Here is a 20,938-nt window from a genome sequence, read left to right on the forward strand (position 1 = left end):
GCCAAAAAGTATCAAAAGCTGACGGTACAAGTGTTCAAGTGGGCCTTCTGTTGAAAAAAAATTAGTGAGCGGGAATGCTCATTCAGATTTAGTTGACTTCCTAAATTAGGAATGATGTTTCTTAATTTTTTTTATATTTTTGATTTATACACCAAATATTTTTTGTTTTTATTTTTGTGCGCATACTGTGAGAACTAAGCGCTGTGGTTTAATTGAAAAAAAATGTTAGTGAAAATTTAATAAAATTAGAAATAAAAATAACTAAAAAATTCTTGCCTATCAGAATTGTGACATTTCTATGTGGCTCATCATTTATTTCGACCAATTAATAATATATTAAATCTCAGAAAAATTGAAATAAACCACAAAAGCAAATATAAAAAGAAAGAAAACTAGAAAAAAACGACATTCTACTATATTTAATGCGGGTACTTAACACAGTTCGAAGTGTGTCTGTGATAAAAAAGTGATTTGTAGAGCTCTTTGCTGTGACATGCCAACCCACGCCAATAGAATTTAAATATCGTTTGCATCTGTTCGCCGGCAAATTTATAATTTTTGTTTGTGGTTTTAAATGAGTTTACAAGTGGGGTTGGCAGCGCGAAAATTCTATGCGAATAGTGAATAAATTATATGTCCTAACAAAAACAACAACCACATAGACAACAGCATAGAAGAAATAACAAATTTAATTTTGCTGAATTCGTAAACTAAATGAAAAAATGGGCAACGGTTGTTCGAAATGTTGTCAATGCAACGAACACAAACAATACCACGGCACACTTTCATCAGCCTCGTCCGTTTATAGAAGAAGGTACATTGAACTATCAGACTTTGTAATAAATTTAATTTACTACTTTTAATAAAAACATATTTATTTATAATTTCGTTGAATGTGTGGGTGCGTTATTGCGTGTGTGTGCCAAAAATTAATGGATGCAGACCAGGGAAGTGCGCCTATTACGTTTATATTCACAAAATTATATGATCTTTTAAAATCATTCTTAGCGTAAAAAAATTACAGAAAAGTTGAAAATGTCTACATTTTTTAACCCTCCGTTGGACACATCAACTCATGGGCGGCTCTTTTTTATCGCACATCTCTTATCAATGAAGATCTGCATGTGCAGTTGAAAAATTCACAATTAATTACCTGAGTTTTTAATTTGTAAAACAAATTTTTAAATAATCACCAAATAATTACTTTCTTATTCAATTAAATTGGTAATGGTAGCAGCTTTCCTACTTTCAAACACTCTGAATCTCATTACCAGGGTTAGGATTTAAAGGCAGCAAACATTTGAAAATAGGCAAAATGAGTTTTCAAAAAAGGCATTTATTTTTCAATTTTTTAAATATGTACACACTTTAACGTACAGTTAAATATATTTAAAAATATATACAGAAGTTGACTATGATTTTTCGCCCTTGCTATCATAGTAGCACAGTGCCACTAAGAGCATTTTAAAACTTTCGGCTAATAACCTCATGCGATTATCACGAAGTATTGATTTGAATGAACTAAAGTTTCTCTCGACATCCACAGAGACTAATGGTGCCCAATTCAAAAACTCCACCTCGTTTGTGGTTATATTTTCTGGCCATGCTACTTACTTCACCATTCAGAGTCCCAGCAATTTTTTTATCACTTGCAGACCTTGATTCGCTTGAAATACCATGTTAAATTTTTCCAATATTGTTGTAGCTACTGGCCCTCTGGCCTGTTTTAAATTGTTTTCTATATCTGCAGTGCATCCAATACATTATTTATTGGCTCGCCTAAATATTAATTATTATGTTACCAATCTTATTTATTATTTCAACTCAACATTTATTAGTGCCGTTCTCACCATGTTCAGTTAACGCTAACTGGCACCTTATCTGACAGATCACCGAACAATTTCTGTCAAATATAGTGCCAGTTAGCGTTAACTGAAGATGGTGAAAACGGTCGTTATGTAATTTCGTTTTAATTTCAATATTAAAAGTAGAAAATCGGTATAAATCTACGTTCTAAAATCCAACTTTTAAGTAATTTAAAATCGTCCTGAAATAAAAATGTGTTCTGCACTTGAAAATATTGAAATTAAAACGATTTTATATAAATAGTCCGTAAGATAATGCATGATGAACAAGTTAATAGCGGATTGAACTAGTATATAAAAGTATGTAAATATGTTTAGGTGTAAAAGTAACCTCTTTTCTGAAGGATTTTGAATGAATTTCTACTCGCCTACTATCAACCCAAAGTTAGCCTGAATATAAGCCAAGTCCTCTCGAATTCCCTTGTTTGCAAACAATTTCTTTGCAAAAATAACGCAAGCCGCATCGTCATTGAGACCATCAACAATATCTTTGATTCCGTTAAAATTTTTTACATAATATGATACTGCCTCCAACCAAGTTCCCCAGCGTGTAAAGACCTTTAAAAATGCAAAATTTTTTAATCATTTATACATACACTGATTTAAAAAAAAACTTACTGGTTGAGGTGGTAGAGGTAGATCTGGTTGCTTTTCTTGAAAGAATTGAATTCTTGTTAGACTTTTTGAAAATATAATATTTTCTTCATACTTCAACTAAGGAGTCAACTTCTGCACACTGGCTTCGCAGTTTTTCACATACCCTGTGAACTCCGTGCGCAACACATGTAATATAAATCATTCGCGGATAAAATAACTGAATCCCAACTACGCTTTTTTTCATATATGGTGCAGCGTCTGTAAAAAATATCAGTACTTTATCCTGTTTTACTTCTTCTGGTCATAGAATTTTTAAGGCCCCGGCCACCTTGCCGTAAAGGACCGTCAATGCCATTGCAAACGAATGCCTGCTTTGTCCGTAGTCTCATTAATTGACACAAAAATGCTGCTGTTTCCAATATGCGACCGTATTTCTTCCAAAACATTTTCATAAATTTCTTTTAAATAGTGCTTCCGCATAGTCGATTGATCAGGTACTTTTTTCTGAACATCTTTTTCCATAAACGATTTGAACTCTTTATGATTGGCTTTTATTAAAGGTATATCGCAGGCTACCATCATTTTGGTGAGATCTCTGAAAAACTCGCTTGATGTGGCATTATTTAAAAATGAAGTTATAGATTGTGCCTTCGGAGCCAGTTTCAATGTCGCCGCTTTTTTGTGTTTTTCCGTTTTAAGATGTTGTTGAATATGCTGTTTTTTGTCGTGATTTACTTTTATTCCACAGCATGAACAAATAAGAATCTTTCCGTCAGTCGAAAGTACGTCTTCCCCAAATTCTTTTATATAGCCGCGGATTTTCTCGGAATTATAAGAATGTGCTTTAGGCACTTTAAATTATCGCAAATATTTAACTCACAAAGAAAATTAACGCACGAATTTGAAAATGTCAAGTTTTATCTACAAAAAAAAGAAACTCATCATATCGCAAGCTGAAGAAGAAATAGAAATCAGCTGATGAGTAGAGAGCAGGGTTGTAAAACAAAAAAGTTGAGCCAAATCCAAGGTACTTCGTCAGGCTTTAAATATAAAAAGGCAAGAAAAAGGCAAAGCAGTTAGAAAAGGCGGAAAAAGGCGACAATATCAAAAAAGGCACAAAAAAGGATAAATAAATATTTATATTTTGTATAAAAAAGATGCCAATCGCGTAATTCTTGATTTCGTGAACAGATAGGATCACGCAGACAAAATAGGCAAATGCCTTAAAACCCTAACCCTGCTCATTACATATAGCCGCGTCTTGCCCTTAAGCGCTCTTCAATACCACCCGCGCTATTCGATTGCCGCGCCGTGATGCTGTTAGCGCTAAAATTTTGCATTTTTTGTTCGCTTTTGAACCTCGCTCAGTTCGTTCGTTAGTAATTGGTGTTTACCTTTGCATTTTCACATTTCTGCGCTTTCGGTAAGAATTCGCCGAACTCTTCACTCTACCCCTTCAGTAGCTAGAGGCCAAATAGTTTTGTAGAGTTTTTTTGTTTTTGGTGTTTGCGCACTTTGCATTCCCTCCTCCAGCATTACCAAAAAATCGCATGTGTTGTGGTTAACATTTTTTGTGTTGTAATTTAAATATATCAATTTGTTGTTGGCCCTCCATCATTGCCATTATTGAAGGTTTGATGTGAAATGTTGACTTTACAGCTGATTATCGATGAAGTCGCTTCCCATTTAATGCTCACCTTTCGCTGGCTGTTGCTCTTACTTTGTTGATTGTAAGCTTATTGGCAGTTCATTCGATTTGTTTGCATTCGTTTTGAAAATAATTATTTGGTTTTGAAATGTACTTGAACTTTCGACAAAAGTTTTTTTAAAACCTTCGTTTGGTCACCCGGGTCTGGCCGGTTTAGTCCTGTTCGAGGATCCTTTTTAAAAGGTTGTTTCCATAAATCGATAGAAAACTTAAATTTTAGGAAGCTACCTCGCAGCTCAAGTCGTTGGCTATAAAGAAATATGTTAAATTCACGTCCAAAGTCGAAGATGTCTGGTCAGACCCGGTGCCCACACGGCGGGTTAAGGGGTTATATACAGTTAGAAGGCCGAAAGAAAGCGAATTTTCCAGAATTTCTTTTGAGAACATTTTTAAACTTATTGATCTAAAAATTTGTACACATAATATGTTCTCTTTTAACTGTATTTTAAGACTTAGTATTGGTACAAATATTTATTTGGTAAGGAGCTAGCGCTGATCTCCGGGAGCTCCTCTCAAAAAAGACGTTTTGCGGTGGCCACTATATCTCTGAACTGGATCCTCTGAGATTAAAAACCAAACAGATTTCGTTAAATTAATGTTAAATCTAGTAATTAATCGAAGAAAGAAGTGAAATAAATTGTTTTGACAAAATGGCGGTTTCGCAAAAAGAAAAAATAGACTTTTGACCAAAATTTCAGCATTAAATTGTTTATATAAAAAAATATTTATCGGTGTGAAAAAATCTTTAACTAATTACTAAAAAGTAAATAAAATTGGAAAGAAATGGGGATTGGAACTCAGAATGATACACTGGCTGTACACAGGAGTGGTTAGGCCTATTCTCTACTATGGTATTGTAATATGGTGGAATGCCCTTGAGAAAGGGGTGAACATCAAAAACTTGACAAGATTCAGAGACTAGCATTGTCCTGCTCTATCCAGACGGAGATTTGCTTTTCTAGGCAGACAATTTTTTAACGAATTTGAAGATCCCAGTTTCGCAGAAATAGGAGCTATTCTGAAATTTTTGAAAAGCACACACTGGTTTTAGGAGAAATAGGGAAAGCTTCTCACAATGGGCTATGAGCCTGAGTGTGTCTCACAGGACAACCGCTTCAACCTAACCTAACCTACTAAAAAGTATGTTTAAGAAGCTCGTATTACAATTTGGGACTCATCGGTTTAGCCGATTTCGAGTAATGTTGGTCACCGACTTTGAAAATACTATTTTGAGAAAAACGCGCTGCAGCTCCGGCCTTCTACTTTCAAGCCCTTTGAAGGGCCTTTTCAAATTTGCGTGTAACTTCGAAAATATTCACCGGAACGATATTAAATTTTCTGTGTGTATTCTTAAATAAACGTACTGTACATAATCCTTATTTTTTACAAAACCCTATTCTCGCTAAAATCTTGCAAAAACACTAATCTTCGCTGTATTTATGTTCAATAGCGAGTACCTATTAGCTTCCCCTAAAAAGGGCAAGCATGGGCGTACGAGCTGGTCATGTTATAAAGAGCAATAAACTCTTCGCCCAACGTTGTACTCAACGTGATACTATCGAAGCTCGTGGCACTCACAAGGTCGACCCTAACCTGCATGGTCTGATTGGCCGTAAAACTGATCAGGCTGCGGGTTTCACTTACACAGTTGCCAAAAAAGTGAAAGGTATTACTTGGAATGCGGCTACCCTCTGTGAGTACTTAGAGAATCCCAAGAAATCCAACCCAGGCACAAAGATGATCTTCGCCGGGCTGAAAAAGCCCAACGAGCGTGCTGGTCTTATTGTTTACCTGAAAACAGACGCCAAGTAAATCTAATCCACGAAAAACTATCAAGAACTGTAAAATAAGCTGCCAAAAAGTAAGCCTCCTCATTGATGCTTCACGTTTTATTATTAAGGATTTAAACACAGTAGGCGTCGAAGGTGGCAGTGGACAATCGGGTGCCTGTCGTAAGCTTCGGTAGGAGGTAGAAAAAGTGTCGGGGCAGCAGTATTGTAGTTTGTAGTGACAGTCAAGCTGCACTGAAAGCCCTTGCTAACCCACGCTGCTCTTCGAAGTTAGTCGGTGAATGTAGGACAAAACTGAACAGTGTTGCAAAACACAACAAAGTTAATCTTATTTGGGTGCCTGGATATTGTGGCATTACAGGGAATGAGTTAGCTGATAAATTGGCTAATAAAGGCTCTGCAAGTATGCCACTAGGCCCTGAACCCTTTCTACGTGTCAATTCCGCATCGATTCAACTATGGATTGACGACTTTATGAGGTCTACCCATAGAGGGTTGAACTCGTGCAGAGTAGCCAAGTGCTTTGTGAAAGAACCAAACAGGAAAATAGCGAGCTTTCTTCTAAAACTCAGCAGAATGGACCCGAGAGTAGTGGTGGGTGTAATCACTGGGCACAACGCATGTGGTCAGCATATGGCTGCCATGGGGGTCGTATATAGCCCGATATGCCTATTCTGTTTTGAGAATGACGACACTGCAGAGCATTTTCTCTGTAGCTCTCCTGCGTTTTACAGCACCAGACTTAGGATATTGGGTTGCGATACACCTAGTATGGGTAAAGTTGATACTCTTTCTCTTCCGGATCTCTTAGGATTCATCAATGAATCCAAGAGATTTTTTGGAAGAGTGACCTCAAACTAATTTATCCGTCTTACCATCCATACTATATCTATCCTGTCTGTCTATTCTTTCTACTGAAATCTATCCGGGTGTAGTACAATGGTCTCCTGACTGAGTGCTTGGACTTGTCCAACTCCCCACAAATCGAATCAAATCTAATCTAAACACAGTACATGAATTCAATGGGCATGTGCCACAAAGGCAAAGAGTACCCCATCTTTTTAAGAGCAAAGGCACACTTTTTATTTTTAAATGGCTGGTTTCTAACTCCAAAGCATTGAAGCATACGATAAATGAATGCCCACACTAACTACATGGTATTAACCGCTTCAAGCTAGTGATGCAGGTGTAGCAAAAAAGTGAGAGCCCAGATGTCTAAATCTTTGCCTGACGAGAGCAGAGCAGAGAAGCTGAGAAGGAGGTGTTGAGAAGAGATTTCACCTCCTCCTCTAGACAGCTTCTGCACAAATGACTTGAAACAATCCCAAGTCTCACTGGTATGGATACCTACCAAATTCGAGAGATGTGGCTTTGTTAGCCTTAGAAGTTCCTTCGAGTGCACCCGATCTACCCGTGGTTGAAAGGAACTCGCGGCTTTGCACGTTTACGCACTGTCCCATCTTTCCAGGAGTAGACCGCAAGTTCTAAGGGGAACTCCAATCCTCTCATTTTGCTTCGGGGTCTCCTGTCTAGCCAGCTCATCAGCCCAGTCCAGTTTCTCTTTTTGCCGCTGTGATCGGGAACCCAGATGAGTCCAATATTGAAGTGTTCCAATGCAGTCGAGAGAGAAGTCAGATATTTGCCGACTTATTTCAAACGCACAAACAACGATTCCTAGGCCCTAACTGCTGATGGCTGTCGGAGTAGATATTTATGTTCTTTGCAGTAATTACAGAAGTGAGCAACTAATCCAATGCTTCTTTAATTCCGAGCAACTAATCCAATGCTTCTTTAAACACTACAGTAGTCCGGAAGCCTAAAATTGAGTTTGATGGGGAGGTCCTCGCAAAATACTCCCCCACCAATTTTTCCATCGAGCCATACCCCATCTCCAAATATTTCTTATCTGTATTGAAGGAAAAAATGTTAAAATTTGACAAAACCTAACAGAAAAGATTTCCTGTTTTTTATTTAATGAAACTCATCAATGGATATATTTACGGTCCGTACAGTCACATAAGAGCGTGTACACTTTTATGCAAAAGCGACAATATCTGTGTCGAAAGTTCCTATAAATTGACGTCTTGTTTTTTTAACACATTTTTTTTCTAAATAAGATTAATTTTAGAAAAATCTAGCTTTTTACATGTCCTTCCATATTTTTAAGACTTTCCAATTACTTTTTTCACGAGAAATTGAGAACTGATTTGATCTGCTTGATTTACTGTTTATTGCTATACCAAATGGAACAAGTGGACATCCCGGGTTTAACAACCGCGCTGTTAGTTTTGCCGTTTCCAAAATGGATAATGAAGCAAAGCGAACGAATCTAGGGGTGAACGAGGACAAAACGAAGGACCTCCTGTCATCAAAAAAGCTGTCGGTATCATCGGAATACGCTAATAGTTGTACGCTTTTATAAAAAATTGTGCCCCTTCCGATTTAGACGAGTTATAACTCGTGACATATGACCTGACTATGGAGCTCTTTGCTTCATTCAAAGAAGACAAAAATTGTGTCTACTCGTTGTTCACTTTAAGCGTTGAGCTACGAGTAGTAGCAATGCATTTTGTGTCTTTCTTTCGGTCCCTGGAAAGTCAAAATCTATAAAAAAAGATTGTCATCTTAGAGTATTTTCATAAAAATTTGATAATTTAGAGACCAAATAAATAAAACAAAATCAAATCACCTGTTCAACTGCTACTACCTGTTTATTGGGCTTTGTTATTGCCGATAAATTCATTACTTTTGAATACAAAATTATTTTTATAAAAGTCATGATTCATGTATAAAAGTCATAGTTAGACATTTTGAGTGTTTGAGTGAGTGAATTTTTTTTCTATTTTTGTTTATATCCTCATTGATTACTTAAGATTTTATTTACATTGTCTTTCATCTCTTCTCCCTATAGGAGCCGTGGAGAATTACCAATTGAGAATTCCGATCGCTTTCGAATAACACAGACCAGCACCGCTGTGCAATTGGCCGTGGAGCACGTGCAACGGGAGGACGCCGGTCATTATACTTTGATAGCTAGAACGAAAAGCAACAATGTTATTCGCAAAGATGTGGAGCTCATTGTCGAGGACAGATCGACGGGTGAGGATCCACCTATATTTCTACGACGACTGGTCGATCTATCGGTGAAGGTGGGAACGCGTACTCGATTGTTAGTCGAAATACGAAGTTCCACAGAGTTAAAGGTAAGCTTTGGCTGACTTCTAACTTAAAGAAATGCTATTAAAAGATTATACTTTCATATATGTACTCGTAAATGCATACGCTATAGCTCACCTGGTACCGAAATGATCGCCGAATATGTGAAAACGATCGAATTAAAGAGATAAATGAGGGTAATTTCCACTATCTGGAAGTTAGTCCTGTTATTTTGGAGGATGGCGGCCAATGGATGGTTTTGGCTGAGAATTCGGGTGGACGCAATTCATGTATTGCTCATTTAAATGTATTAGTGCCAAAAGCCTACAAATCACCAGAGTTCATTGAGGAGTTACGTGCCGTGCTGACACAGCAAGGCACTGTTTCCCTCGAGTGTAAGGTGGTTGGTGTGCCCACACCACAGTTGCGTTGGTTTAAGGATTCCAAAGAGATCAAGGCTGGTGATGTATTTGCGTTAACCGCCAATGCAGACGATCCCACATCATTGGGCACCTACACCTGCGAGGCGGTCAACTGTATGGGCAAATCATATTCCAGTTCAAAGGTGCATGTAGTGGGACGTGGCAGTAGAGAAGGTTCGCTTAAGCCAGCTGACAGGTAAGAACAAGACAGTTGTAAGAAAAGCTCATTAACACTCACATCTCTTGATGGCACTTATAAAAGTACCAGTACAACAAATAATTGGTTCTTATTATTTCTTCTCTTTTACGCCTTTCTCGCGCTCATTAAATTCATGCTCTACATATCACTCTCATATTAATCGCTTGCGCATAGCATCCCCAACAATGCACCCCCGCCGATATTTACGAACGAGCTGCGCAACGCGAGTGTCCGCATTGGTGAATCAATTGTACTCGGATGCCAAGGTAAGTGTGATTTTGTAGGTAGTAGTCGTGGTCATGATTGTGCCGTTGCTCAATACTTCCAATTTTTGGCCCATAGCCAATCACACAGTTGCCCGACAAGCAACGAGCAAAATAATGAGGTGGGCACGAAAAAACAAATAAAATGTTTTCGCAAACTTGCGTCACTACTCAGTAAAAGTATGTATGTACATATGTCTCAGACAGGCGCGTTCATGCGCGAACGTAGCTGTCGCTGCTGGCGTTCAAATCGACAAATGGCTGTTGTCACATTGACGTTTCGTGCGATTGACGTTCGCACCTACATAAGTAGCCTGTGTGATCTACATATCTGCATATAAGTACTTATGTGTATGTATGTATTTTGCAAAGTTTGCTATGCGCAATAGGCACTTAATTGATTCTTTTCACGGAAACATTGAAAATCTCAAACTTGAACTCGTCTAAATTGTTGGAACATTTGACGTGTTTGTGGTAGGTCAGCTACATTTTTGCTTGATCGTGTTGAGCATTGTGCTCATGTGCGCGTGTGTGTGTGTGTGTGGTATTGCTTATGTTGGTAAGTGGCTACGTGTTGCTGCAAAAGCGAATTCGGTGATCAAAACAAATGGATGTCAAATGAAAATGGTATAGCAATCGAATTGAGATTAAAGTGGGAGCGCATGCATACAGACAGAATGAGAACAGAGAACGCATTCGTGTTTTGCGCCCGTTGGGATTCTTGCTCGGAGGTATAGTGCGAGTATGATCGCATGTGAATAGGCAAAAATATATACAGTTATGCAGACGTACTTTGGAATTCTCATATGCAGATATTGTAGATGATTATAATTTTAATCAGTATGCTGCAAAAAATTTTTAATTTGTTTTTATATTTTTTATATATGCACCCAAGTTTATTTCTCCCCGCAGATACGTTCCTTAAAATTGCGTGAAAAGAAGAATCGTGTAAAAAAATTCATGCGACATATGGAACATTTGGGGATATGTTTAACAACTTTAAAAAATCTTGTAAGATGAAAAAACTACAAAAACTAAATATTTTCCCAAAAAAGCGTACAAAGGAAGAAAATATGAAATTCATTTCAAAAATAATAAATTTTTATTACAAAAAAGTAAATAAAATAAATATTAGTGTACAGTGAAAATTCAATTCATAAGTACAAAACATAAAAATTATAATTGAAATTAGTAAGAAAAATAATTTCGTAACTACATCTTCATGGCTACTTGATAATAAGCGTACACGTTTATTACGGCCGGGATTGTACATTTTTTTACTTTGCCTTTTTATTTATTGTGAATTTAATGAATTCTTTAAAATATTGTTTTTTTTTGTTTAGAATTTTTGAACTGGGGAAACTAGAGAAATAGAAATACATTCTGTCAAAAAAGTAGCGGGAATTGTTCAATAAAACGCAAAATAATTGTTTAATCATCAAAATATATTTTGTCGCCTTCAAAAGAGGCTCCATTCGAAGCAATACACATATGCCAACGATTAGTCCAGTAATCAAAGCTCCATTTAAACGCATTTTTCAGCTCCTTCAGCGAATTATTCTTCATGGCCTTTATAGACTCAAAGCTTCGTCCGCGGAGTCGCAATTTAAGGTAGTAGTCTGGTAACTTACACGTTTTTTGAGGCCATGTTTGGGACATTTTTTGGAAGGGAAAATAAAATTCAATCAGTTTAATTTTCTGATATGTTATTAAAGGTATCAGAAGGTGTAGAAAAAAAAATTTTTTTTTTTTTTAATGTTTTGATACTATTTTTGTACACTGCAGCAAGCGGCAAAAAAAGAGGTACAGTGGCTGGCCGGCGTGATTTCGTCACTTGTGGTCATCTGAAACAGAAAAAACAAATTGCTTATTAATCAGTGTGCTTGTCGTTCTGGCGGCTAGAAAGATCAAATGATTTTGACAAAAAATAACAAAATGGCGGACTTCGTAAGAAAATTGTCTTTTTTTAAAGTGGAAATCGGACTAAAAAATGGAAAGTTGGGGACGAAATAAATTAAGGGGTTATACGCAGTTATGACTTTCAAAAAAATCGATTTTTTATTGCATTTTTGTAATGTACATATATTCAAAAGTATACGCACGAAATTTGAAGTAGATCTAAGCAATACTTTCGGAGTTATACCTAAATATGTAGAGATGCCTCGGCACGTTTTAAGGTAGGTATTGAAACTTTAAACGTGTTTTTTCAAAACGGAATTTTTCAAGTCGGTGTACACGATATCTCGAAAACGGCTTGTTTTATCGGTCAACCGTTTTAACTCAATCTTTAAAGATACATTTTCTAGTAATTAATCGTTCCTTTTGTAAATCTGATACTTATTTTCCATTTTATAATCAATTTATGGCCAAATTTTAACGTGAAAATCGAAATCATTTCTTTTAAAAGCTGCCATTTTGTGAAAATTCACTATTTTGATTAGCCGAACGATTAATTACTAGATAATCTAATATATTAATAGGTCTATTTATAAGTTCGTGCGGTTTTACAACAGATGGCGTAACTTGATTATTATTCCATCGATCCACATTCCCAAACATTCATTGGAGAGCTACTGTCGTAAGGCACAAACGTCAGTATAAGTTTTTTATTTGAAGCGTAAACAACAATATTTTTACCACACTTGAAAATGTCGAATTTCGTGCCAAATAATGTGTTTTTGCGGGGAATTCTTCTTCATTATTTTAATATGAAGAAAAAAGCAGCCGAAAGTCATCGTATCTTGGTGGAAGTTTATGGTGAGCATGCTCTATCTGAGCGAACGTGCCAGAAGTGGTTTGCACGCTTTAAAAGTGGTGATTTTGGCTTGGAAGACCAAGAACGCGAGGGTGCGCCGCCAAAGTTCATGGATACCGAATTGGAGGAATTGCTCGATCAAGATCCGGCTCAAACGCAAGAAGAGGTTGCAAAAACTTTGGGAGTTGATCAATCAACCATTTCCAAACGTTTAAAAGCCATGGGAATGATCCGAAAGGTAGGCCATTGGGTGCCGTATGAATTGAAGCCAAGAGACGTTGAACGCCGTTTTATGGCATGCGAACAACTGCTTCAACGGCACAAAAGAAAGGGTTTTTTGCATCGAATTGTGACTGGCGATGAAAAGTGGGTCCATTACGACAATCCAAAACGTCGGGCAACGTATGGATACCCTGGCCATGCTTCAACATCGACGTCGGCGCAGAATATTCATGGCCTGAAGGTTATGCTGTGTATCTGGTGGGACCAGCTGGGTGTTGTGTATTATGAGCTACTGAAACCGAATGAAACGATTACGGGGGATGTCTACCGACGACAATTGATGCGTTTGAGCCGAGCACTGCGAGAAAAACGGCCGCAATACGCCGATAGACACGACAAAGTTATTTTGCAACATGACAATGCTCGGCCACATGTTGCACAAGTGGTCAAAACATACTTAGAAACGCTCAAATGGGATGTCCTACCCCACCCGCCGTATAGTCCAGACCTTGCGCCATCCGATTACTATCTCTTCCGATCGATGCAACATGGCCTGGCTGACCAGCACTTCCGTAATTACGATGAAGTCAAAAAATGGATCGATTCGTGGATTGCGGCAAAACCGACCGAATTTTTCACAAAGGGAATCCGTGAATTGCCAGAAAGATGGGAAAAAGTAGTAGTAAGCGATGGACAATATTTTGAATATTAAATTTGTAACCATTTTACGTCAATAAAGTTTGAAATTTCGAAAAAAAACCGCACGAACTTATTCATAGTCCATTAACAAAATTTGTTTGGTTTTTTGATTTCAGATATTCCAATCCTGAGTTACGATGTACACCGTAATTCGTCTTTTTTTAAAGGAGGTTCCAGAAATCGCCTGCAGCGCGCTCTATAATCAACATTTTCATAAATAAAAAATTTTGTTACGTTCTTGAAGGATGCTTTTATAACCGCCAAAAATTTTCAAATTAAAATATTCCGAAGTTTCTTCAGGATAAATCCTTGACAACCCGTCTTTTATTTGTTTCATAACTGCGTATAACCCCTTAAATCTACTACCCGCCAGATCTATTGATGTGTAGAAAAACATATCTAAATTTCAGCTCAATCCGTTAGATAGAAAATTTGTTTTCACGACGGCCATCCGGAAAAACGTTGTTTTGAGAAAAACGCGTTTAAAGTTTTAGAGGCTTAGCGCGCGCAAGTACGAGACGCTCTCATGTATGTGCTATAATTTCGTCAATATTTCGAATTTCGGTCTAAAATTTGTACAGTATATTACCAATATATCGCACTTTCAAAATATGTTAAAAACCGAAATTCGAAATCTTCAAAATAAGTTACCAGACTACTACCTTAAGTTTTGGAAACAGGATAAAGTCACAGGGGACTAAATCCGGTGAATACGGTGGTTGTTCGATGATATTTGTCGAGTTTTTGGACAAAAAAGTGCTCACAATATGAGCCTTGTGTAAGTTTTCTTTCCACAAATTAGGCCGTTTCCTATGCACATTCACTCTCAGACGAGGCATAACTTCCAAATAATATTCTTTATTTACCGTAGTACCATTTGGAACGAATTCCGAGATTCCGAGTGCACAACACCATGATAATCAGAGAAAACGAGTAGTACGACTTTCACTTTTCACCGACTTTGAAGTGGTTTTTTGGGCTTCGGCTCATGTGGATAGCGCCATTCACCCGCCTGTTGACTGGTTTGCATGTCAAACTCATATACCCACGTCTCATCACCTGTTATGATGCACTGGATAAACGTTGGGTCCGAATTCACTTGCTCAATCATGTCTTCAGCCACCTTCTTTCGATGTGTTTTTTGAAAGAAATTAAACTCTCTTGGAACGAGTCGACCTGCGACGCGTCTTGGCGTCTCATACCCAATTGATGGTGTAAAGTGTTGCGGATTGAAACGTGAGACACGCTAAGGTCACAAGCGGTTTCCTGCACCATTTCCTTGACTTTGTCGACGTTTACATCCGTTGAAGACGTTGATGGACGACCAGATCGAAGCAAATCTCCCACGACTTCTAGGTCCTCTGCAAAAGCCTCATACCACTCGTTGACCCGTGGGTTTAATAAAACACCCTCGCCATAGACTTTCTGCAACATTTTCAACGCGAAATCCTGTTCAAAACACAAAATTTAAGACAAATTCTTTGTTCGATATTTTTATCCATAGTGAAAATCGCAGAGCTCATCTTCGGTTTACTGATATAATAATTAAATGCCAAAACCAAGCTAAATTTAAAGATCACGCTCAAACTCGGCAACACTATAGAGGACAGTTGTACCCACATTCCAGCAAAAGAAATTTTGACATACAAGTATTTGTGACGCGCGCTTTTTAAATTAACTATTCCCAATATTTTTTTGACAGAATGTAAAGATATGCCCTGTTGGATTTTCTTTAAATTATTAACGGCTTCTGTTATTTTTTTTTTGTTGTAACAAAGTCTGTCATGAGCCATGGCTTTTTTTACTTTCGCGAGTTGTTTATACAAGGTGGCGCAAAATTAATCACCTTATCGGAAATTTTTTTAGTTTTGCAAATGGCGTCGTATTTCAGTCATATTTGACACTTGTGAACTAATCAGCTGCAGTATACAAATAGACAAGCTAAAAATGTTCTACCTAATAAGACAAGCGTTCAAAAATTATGTTTTGTTTTGAAAAATATTTCCTGTTTTGAGGATCGTGCAAGAACGAACCTAATTAGCACACTGGCTACATACTCTAAAAAAAAAATTGAATAGTGAACCGTTTTATTTGAAAATCGTGTAAAAAGAGAGTTGGGTGCATGTACATATGCCCATTAGGATCGGCAATAAAAATCAAATGCACGATTTTTTCAGTCTCACCCTCTCAGCCAGTAATACTACGGTCTGATGAAAGTTGTTGTAAAAATTACATGAAAAAGTTTATTAAGATTTTTTTCTGTAACTTAGCGGCTGAATGCACTCGTTCCGGTACTTCGCATAAACAGTTTTCTAGCCGGCGATTGCAAGCCTGCAAAAGTAACTTTGGCATGGAAAAGACTCGTAAAAAAAAAAAAAATCCATTAAAAAACGCCATAAGATTGTAGCGACTTCTATTTGTAAATTCACATTAATACGAGTTTACATTCGTAGGGTCATCTAAATTTTTTGATAAGCTGGACCTTGAATATCCAACAATACACGAAAATAGCGCGAGACTTGCGCAAGAAAGAACTACGGCTCAAGGGGCATACCTTCCACTACATTGCAGGCGTAACTAAAATTACCGAAGGAGTTTGCAGCTTTATCGAATTATTGTACATAGTATTTTTCAAGCTGATATACATATGCGCTGCAAACAAAGCAACTAAGTCGGCAGCCGAGCTAACTACTTCAAACTCTACTGTGAATATTTTTTTGGGTAGCCATGCAGTTATTAGGTTAAAGCTGTGAATATCAATACGTATTGCATTTCCTCTAACTTTTATTAGATCTTTGGTGGAAACATGTTTAGGGGTGTGCTCTTTAGCAGACCGTTACTCGGCTCTGAGCGAATTTGACAGAATCAGCTGATGGGATGACGTTACTTGGGATGTGTTTACAAAATAACTGAGATTATGTTGGTGATATACGAAATAAATCAACCAATGACACTTTGCTTCCGTCTGAACAACGACTGATTGGACGAGTGTGTGAATACATGTGAAATGATCGTGCAGAATTCGGTTGAAACCCAAGCGACGTGGCAGCCAGAATTCTCCTCCCATTTTTTTGTTTTTTGAAAATTGACAAGATAGTTTATTGAAGAATCGAATATGCATTGAGCATTGCCAGTAGAAAAATTTGAACTGAAAAATTCGGCAAAAAGATTAGCAACATTTGTTAGGTTACTAGCAAACTTTTCCGCGCGAAAGAGTGCTGATGGTAGAGCTAAATATTTTGTATTCAACAAAACTCCAAAATTCTTCTTTGGATTAACTTTAATATTCGACTTCATTTCCCTTGAGATAATTCTGATATTCTTCAAAAGAAACTTGGCTTCCAGATTGATATTATTCATACCTCTACGATTTCTCCTCATATACACCCCGTTACGAAATTATAAACACATCACTACTTTTTTGTAAAAATATTGGTCTTACCATAACAAAAATTATATAATATAAGTTTCAAACTTTGTACAACATTTTTTAAAATTTCATAACAAGTTGCATCTTGTTAACCATTTAGAATTTTTCTGAGTATGCAGTTTTGTAGCCCATTGAATTGTAGTGCTCTAGGTGTACTTAATACTTGATTAGAAAATACCGTTGATTTTTAAAATTTTTTTTATTGACGGTGCTATTCTTTTTCTTCCATATAAAAAAATTCGAGCACGCGCTTTGTATGGAAGAAAAGAGGTGACTGCTCAGCGAAAAAAAATCTCAAAAATCAAGAATATTTTTTAGACACTTGAAACTTGCACTTTATTAATGGTAACTGCTTAGGCGTTATATGGTTTTTGTTGCAGAAAGAACAATATTTTTATAAAAAAAAAATATAAAAAAAATAGTGTGTTTACAATTTTGCAACCGGATACATATGAGAAGAAATTGTAGCGGTATGAATTAATATTAATCTGGAAGCCAAGTTTCTTTTGTAGAATATCAGAAATATCTGAAAGGAGATGGAGTCGAATATTAAGGGGCCAAAAATGCGCTAAAAGAAAAACTGTTTTTAGAAGAGATGGCAATAGAAATAAATATAAAAAAAGTATTGATTAGTCCTTAAACTTTATAAAAAAATTTATTTTAATTTTTCTTTACAAAAATTAGTAAATAAAAATCATGTGCCCCAAAGTATAATGAAAAAAAAAATACTCCACAGCCTGCATCATTGAAATGTTGACGAATCTTTAAAAATGAAAAAAAGTCTTCTAAAAAAAGGTGCAGTTATTGTCCGTCGAGCCAGATTTTTGAAAGAAAGTATTCGTTTTACGTCATAAATGTCACACTTTAATTATGTTAATTAATTTTTTTAATAAAAATATTAAAAATCAAATCTATAGAAAAAACACTCTTCAAAAATTTAAAACCGTGCCGGAAAAAGTAGTTTCGAGAAAAACGAGTTTAAAGTTTGAGATACAGGACCGCTCTCTACCTAATTAATGGGCTGTAGAAGCTATAGTATGGGAATTTCCGCATGAAAATTTCAGAGTATACTCTGAAGATACAATACTTTCGAAGTATCGACAAAAAAAAAATAGATTTTTTTTTTTAATTCTGGACGTATTTAACCCCTTAATGCTAATTCAATGTCATTTTGGAGGTTTGTGGCATCCAAATAAAAGTTTGCTAGTAACTGCACAAATGTTGCTAATCTTTTTGCTGAATTTTTCTGTTCAAATTTTTCTGCGGGCATTGCTCAATGCATATTCGATTCTTCATTAAAACTCCCTTGTCAATTTTGACTCTCTGATTTTGTCTTCCGATGATGCCCCATATGGGATTGCTAAACTTAAACCGTCTTTGAAAACGGATGTACTTCCAATTTATGGATGGGTTTGTTCATTTTCTAATCAAAAATATTTAAGCTATGGTTTTACCACTACGTATGATTTTTAAGGGGACAGATACCTGTAAACGGCCATATTTCCCTGATTTTTATTAAAATTATTTAAAATGAAGAACCCAATATATGTTTTTCAAAATTGGCATACAGTTTATTTATACATTAAAATAATATAAACAAGTTTTTCTTTTGATTTTAATCATTTAAAATGGCGGATGTACACTCAATTCTTCCAGGAAGGTCGTAGCGGGGCTTCTCAATCATCGGGCATTGTAGCATCGGCAACGTGAATACAAAAAACCAAATTTTTTTTTGTTTATTCATGTCATAATTTCTATATGAATTAAACAAAAATAAAAAAAAGTAAAATTCGCGGAAGAAAAAGCTTAAAAAAAAAATGAATTTTGGGGCGAATTTTCCTACTATTTTTGCTTCAAAAAAATTACAATATTTTTTCGAAAAACTTTCAAAAACTTGTTAATTTACATAGAAAGTAATATCGTAAAAAAGGTGTGTGCAAAATTTCAGGGAGATTGCTCAATAACTTTTCGAGTTATCGTGTACGCCAATTCGAAAAATATAGTTTTGAGAAAAACGTGTCTAAAGTTTGAATATAAGAAAATTCAACCTCTCCCAGCGCTCGTACGCAAAAAACAGAGTCGTCACGGTTGACGATCTGTAATATAAGAAATACTTAAATTTACATTCTAAAATTTGTTTGATATATTCTTAAAGGATTATACTAACATTTTATGAAAAAAACTTTTTTTTCGAAATTTTACAGGTATCTGTCCCCTTGATATACACCCTAGCCACCCACGCCTTGAAAATTACTATTCAAATTGCATAGACAAAAATGCACTTTTCCCTAAATGTAGTACATCTTTACAGATCGATGCCAATTAATTTTCTCTCTTAACTTTCAATCAAAACCGTTCAAAAATTTATAGATTTTATTTTATTAAAAAAATGAAGAAATTGACTACTTTTATAGTGACCCCAAACCCCGCGCAAAATTAAAAAAAAAATTAAAAAAATAAAATACTAAATAATCTGGCTTTTATTATTTTCGGTATAATTTTTTTGGACATTTATGAAGAGAAATTAAAAGTGAAAATTAAATAATATCGATCATTAAATATTTTATACCAAATTTACGGAAGAGTGTACTTTTTCCCATGCAAATTGAATGGTAAGTAATTTTTAAGGCGTTGGCACGGCGGCACGGGTAAATATGTATTAAAAAAAATACAGTCTGTGTCAGAAGAAAGAACCAGTTTTTTTCTTGTAACTTCAAATTATATTTCGTTCTGTTTTTTGCTGCATAACAGTCCCACTCAAGGGCTACGACACCAGTGCTAACTCAGGTTAGTGTCGTTCGAAACTTTCCCGTAAACGCAACCAACCAAAATTGTGTGAGAAGTGCACGAAGCTTTCGAGGCGGTATTTTTATGCACGCTTTCGAAAGGGCCGAAATTATCTTACGCCGCGACTGCAAAAGTAATTAAAAAATGAAAATAGTTTGTTGTGATGTGGAATCAGCGGTATAAGATGTACAAAAATGTTTGAGGCGACTGACGACAAAAAAGCAAGATAAAGTGATCGTCCAACTGACGAAGTGATCATCCTTTGCGACTACGCCAAGCACGCACAATTCTTACTAAAAAGGGAATCGATGTGAGTATCAATACCATCGAACGTCGACTGAAGGAGGCGAACATATCCTACCGCCCCACATCATCAAAACCACTGATCTCAGAAAAACACACACAAGAAAATGGCGTCACAGTATTGGATTGGCCTTCCCAGTCCCCAAGCGCCAATCACATTGAAAATATATGGGGAACTATGAAAACGCATCTTTCCGGAAGGCCAGACCATGATTTAAAGCAACTCGTGCGTCAAGTTCGCAAAATCTGAGTAATTGCGACTCGTAGTTTTGTGCACACTTTCATGTAAAAAATTTTAAATATATATCTTTTATACTTCATGAATAATCGCGATTAATTTTTTCTGACACAGACTGTATATGCATATATATGACTCACTTTTTGGGCCATAGAAAAAAATGCGCTTTTGTTGTTATTTTTTGGAACATTTTAGGGTATTTATACATTAAAAGTGATTATATTTGATATACCTAATTTGTAATTTTTTCGTAATTATTTTCAGTTGTGGTACCACCATGGCCGAAAACTGTCATCTGGTACAATAAAAATGGCCGCATTGAGCCTGGCGAACGTTACAAATTAATTGAAGATGGCTTGGGCGTCTATATGATCGAGGTTAAGCCCTCTGAGAGTTGTGACGAAGGCGAATGGAAATGTGTAGTCACTAGCTATGAAGGTTGTGTGGGCATTTCAACCTGTAACGTCACAATGGACAGTGAGTAGAGATATCGGTTTCTTATTT

General features: G+C 36.3%; 2 protein-coding genes across 2 annotated transcripts in view; both read left to right on the top strand.

Moving 5' to 3' along the window:
• The window catches only part of LOC128866586 (myosin light chain kinase, smooth muscle), a 165,520-nt gene that overhangs the window by 35,072 nt on the left and 109,510 nt on the right, over positions 1-20,938 (top strand). Inside the window, exons 3-6 of the mRNA XM_054107446.1 lie at positions 8,872-9,163; positions 9,250-9,734; positions 9,912-10,003; positions 20,699-20,911. Coding sequence (XP_053963421.1) covers positions 8,872-9,163; positions 9,250-9,734; positions 9,912-10,003; positions 20,699-20,911 — 1,082 coding nt within the window. The remainder of the gene's footprint in view (positions 1-8,871; positions 9,164-9,249; positions 9,735-9,911; positions 10,004-20,698; positions 20,912-20,938) is intronic.
• LOC128866592 (cytochrome c-2-like) lies at positions 5,656-5,982 on the top strand. The gene has a single exon (XM_054107451.1). It carries the CDS (start codon positions 5,656-5,658, stop codon positions 5,980-5,982), a length of 327 nt encoding a protein of 108 aa, XP_053963426.1.

Source organism: Anastrepha ludens, chromosome 6 (genome assembly GCF_028408465.1).
Source record: "Anastrepha ludens isolate Willacy chromosome 6, idAnaLude1.1, whole genome shotgun sequence".
Classification (NCBI taxonomy): domain Eukaryota; kingdom Metazoa; phylum Arthropoda; class Insecta; order Diptera; family Tephritidae; genus Anastrepha; species Anastrepha ludens.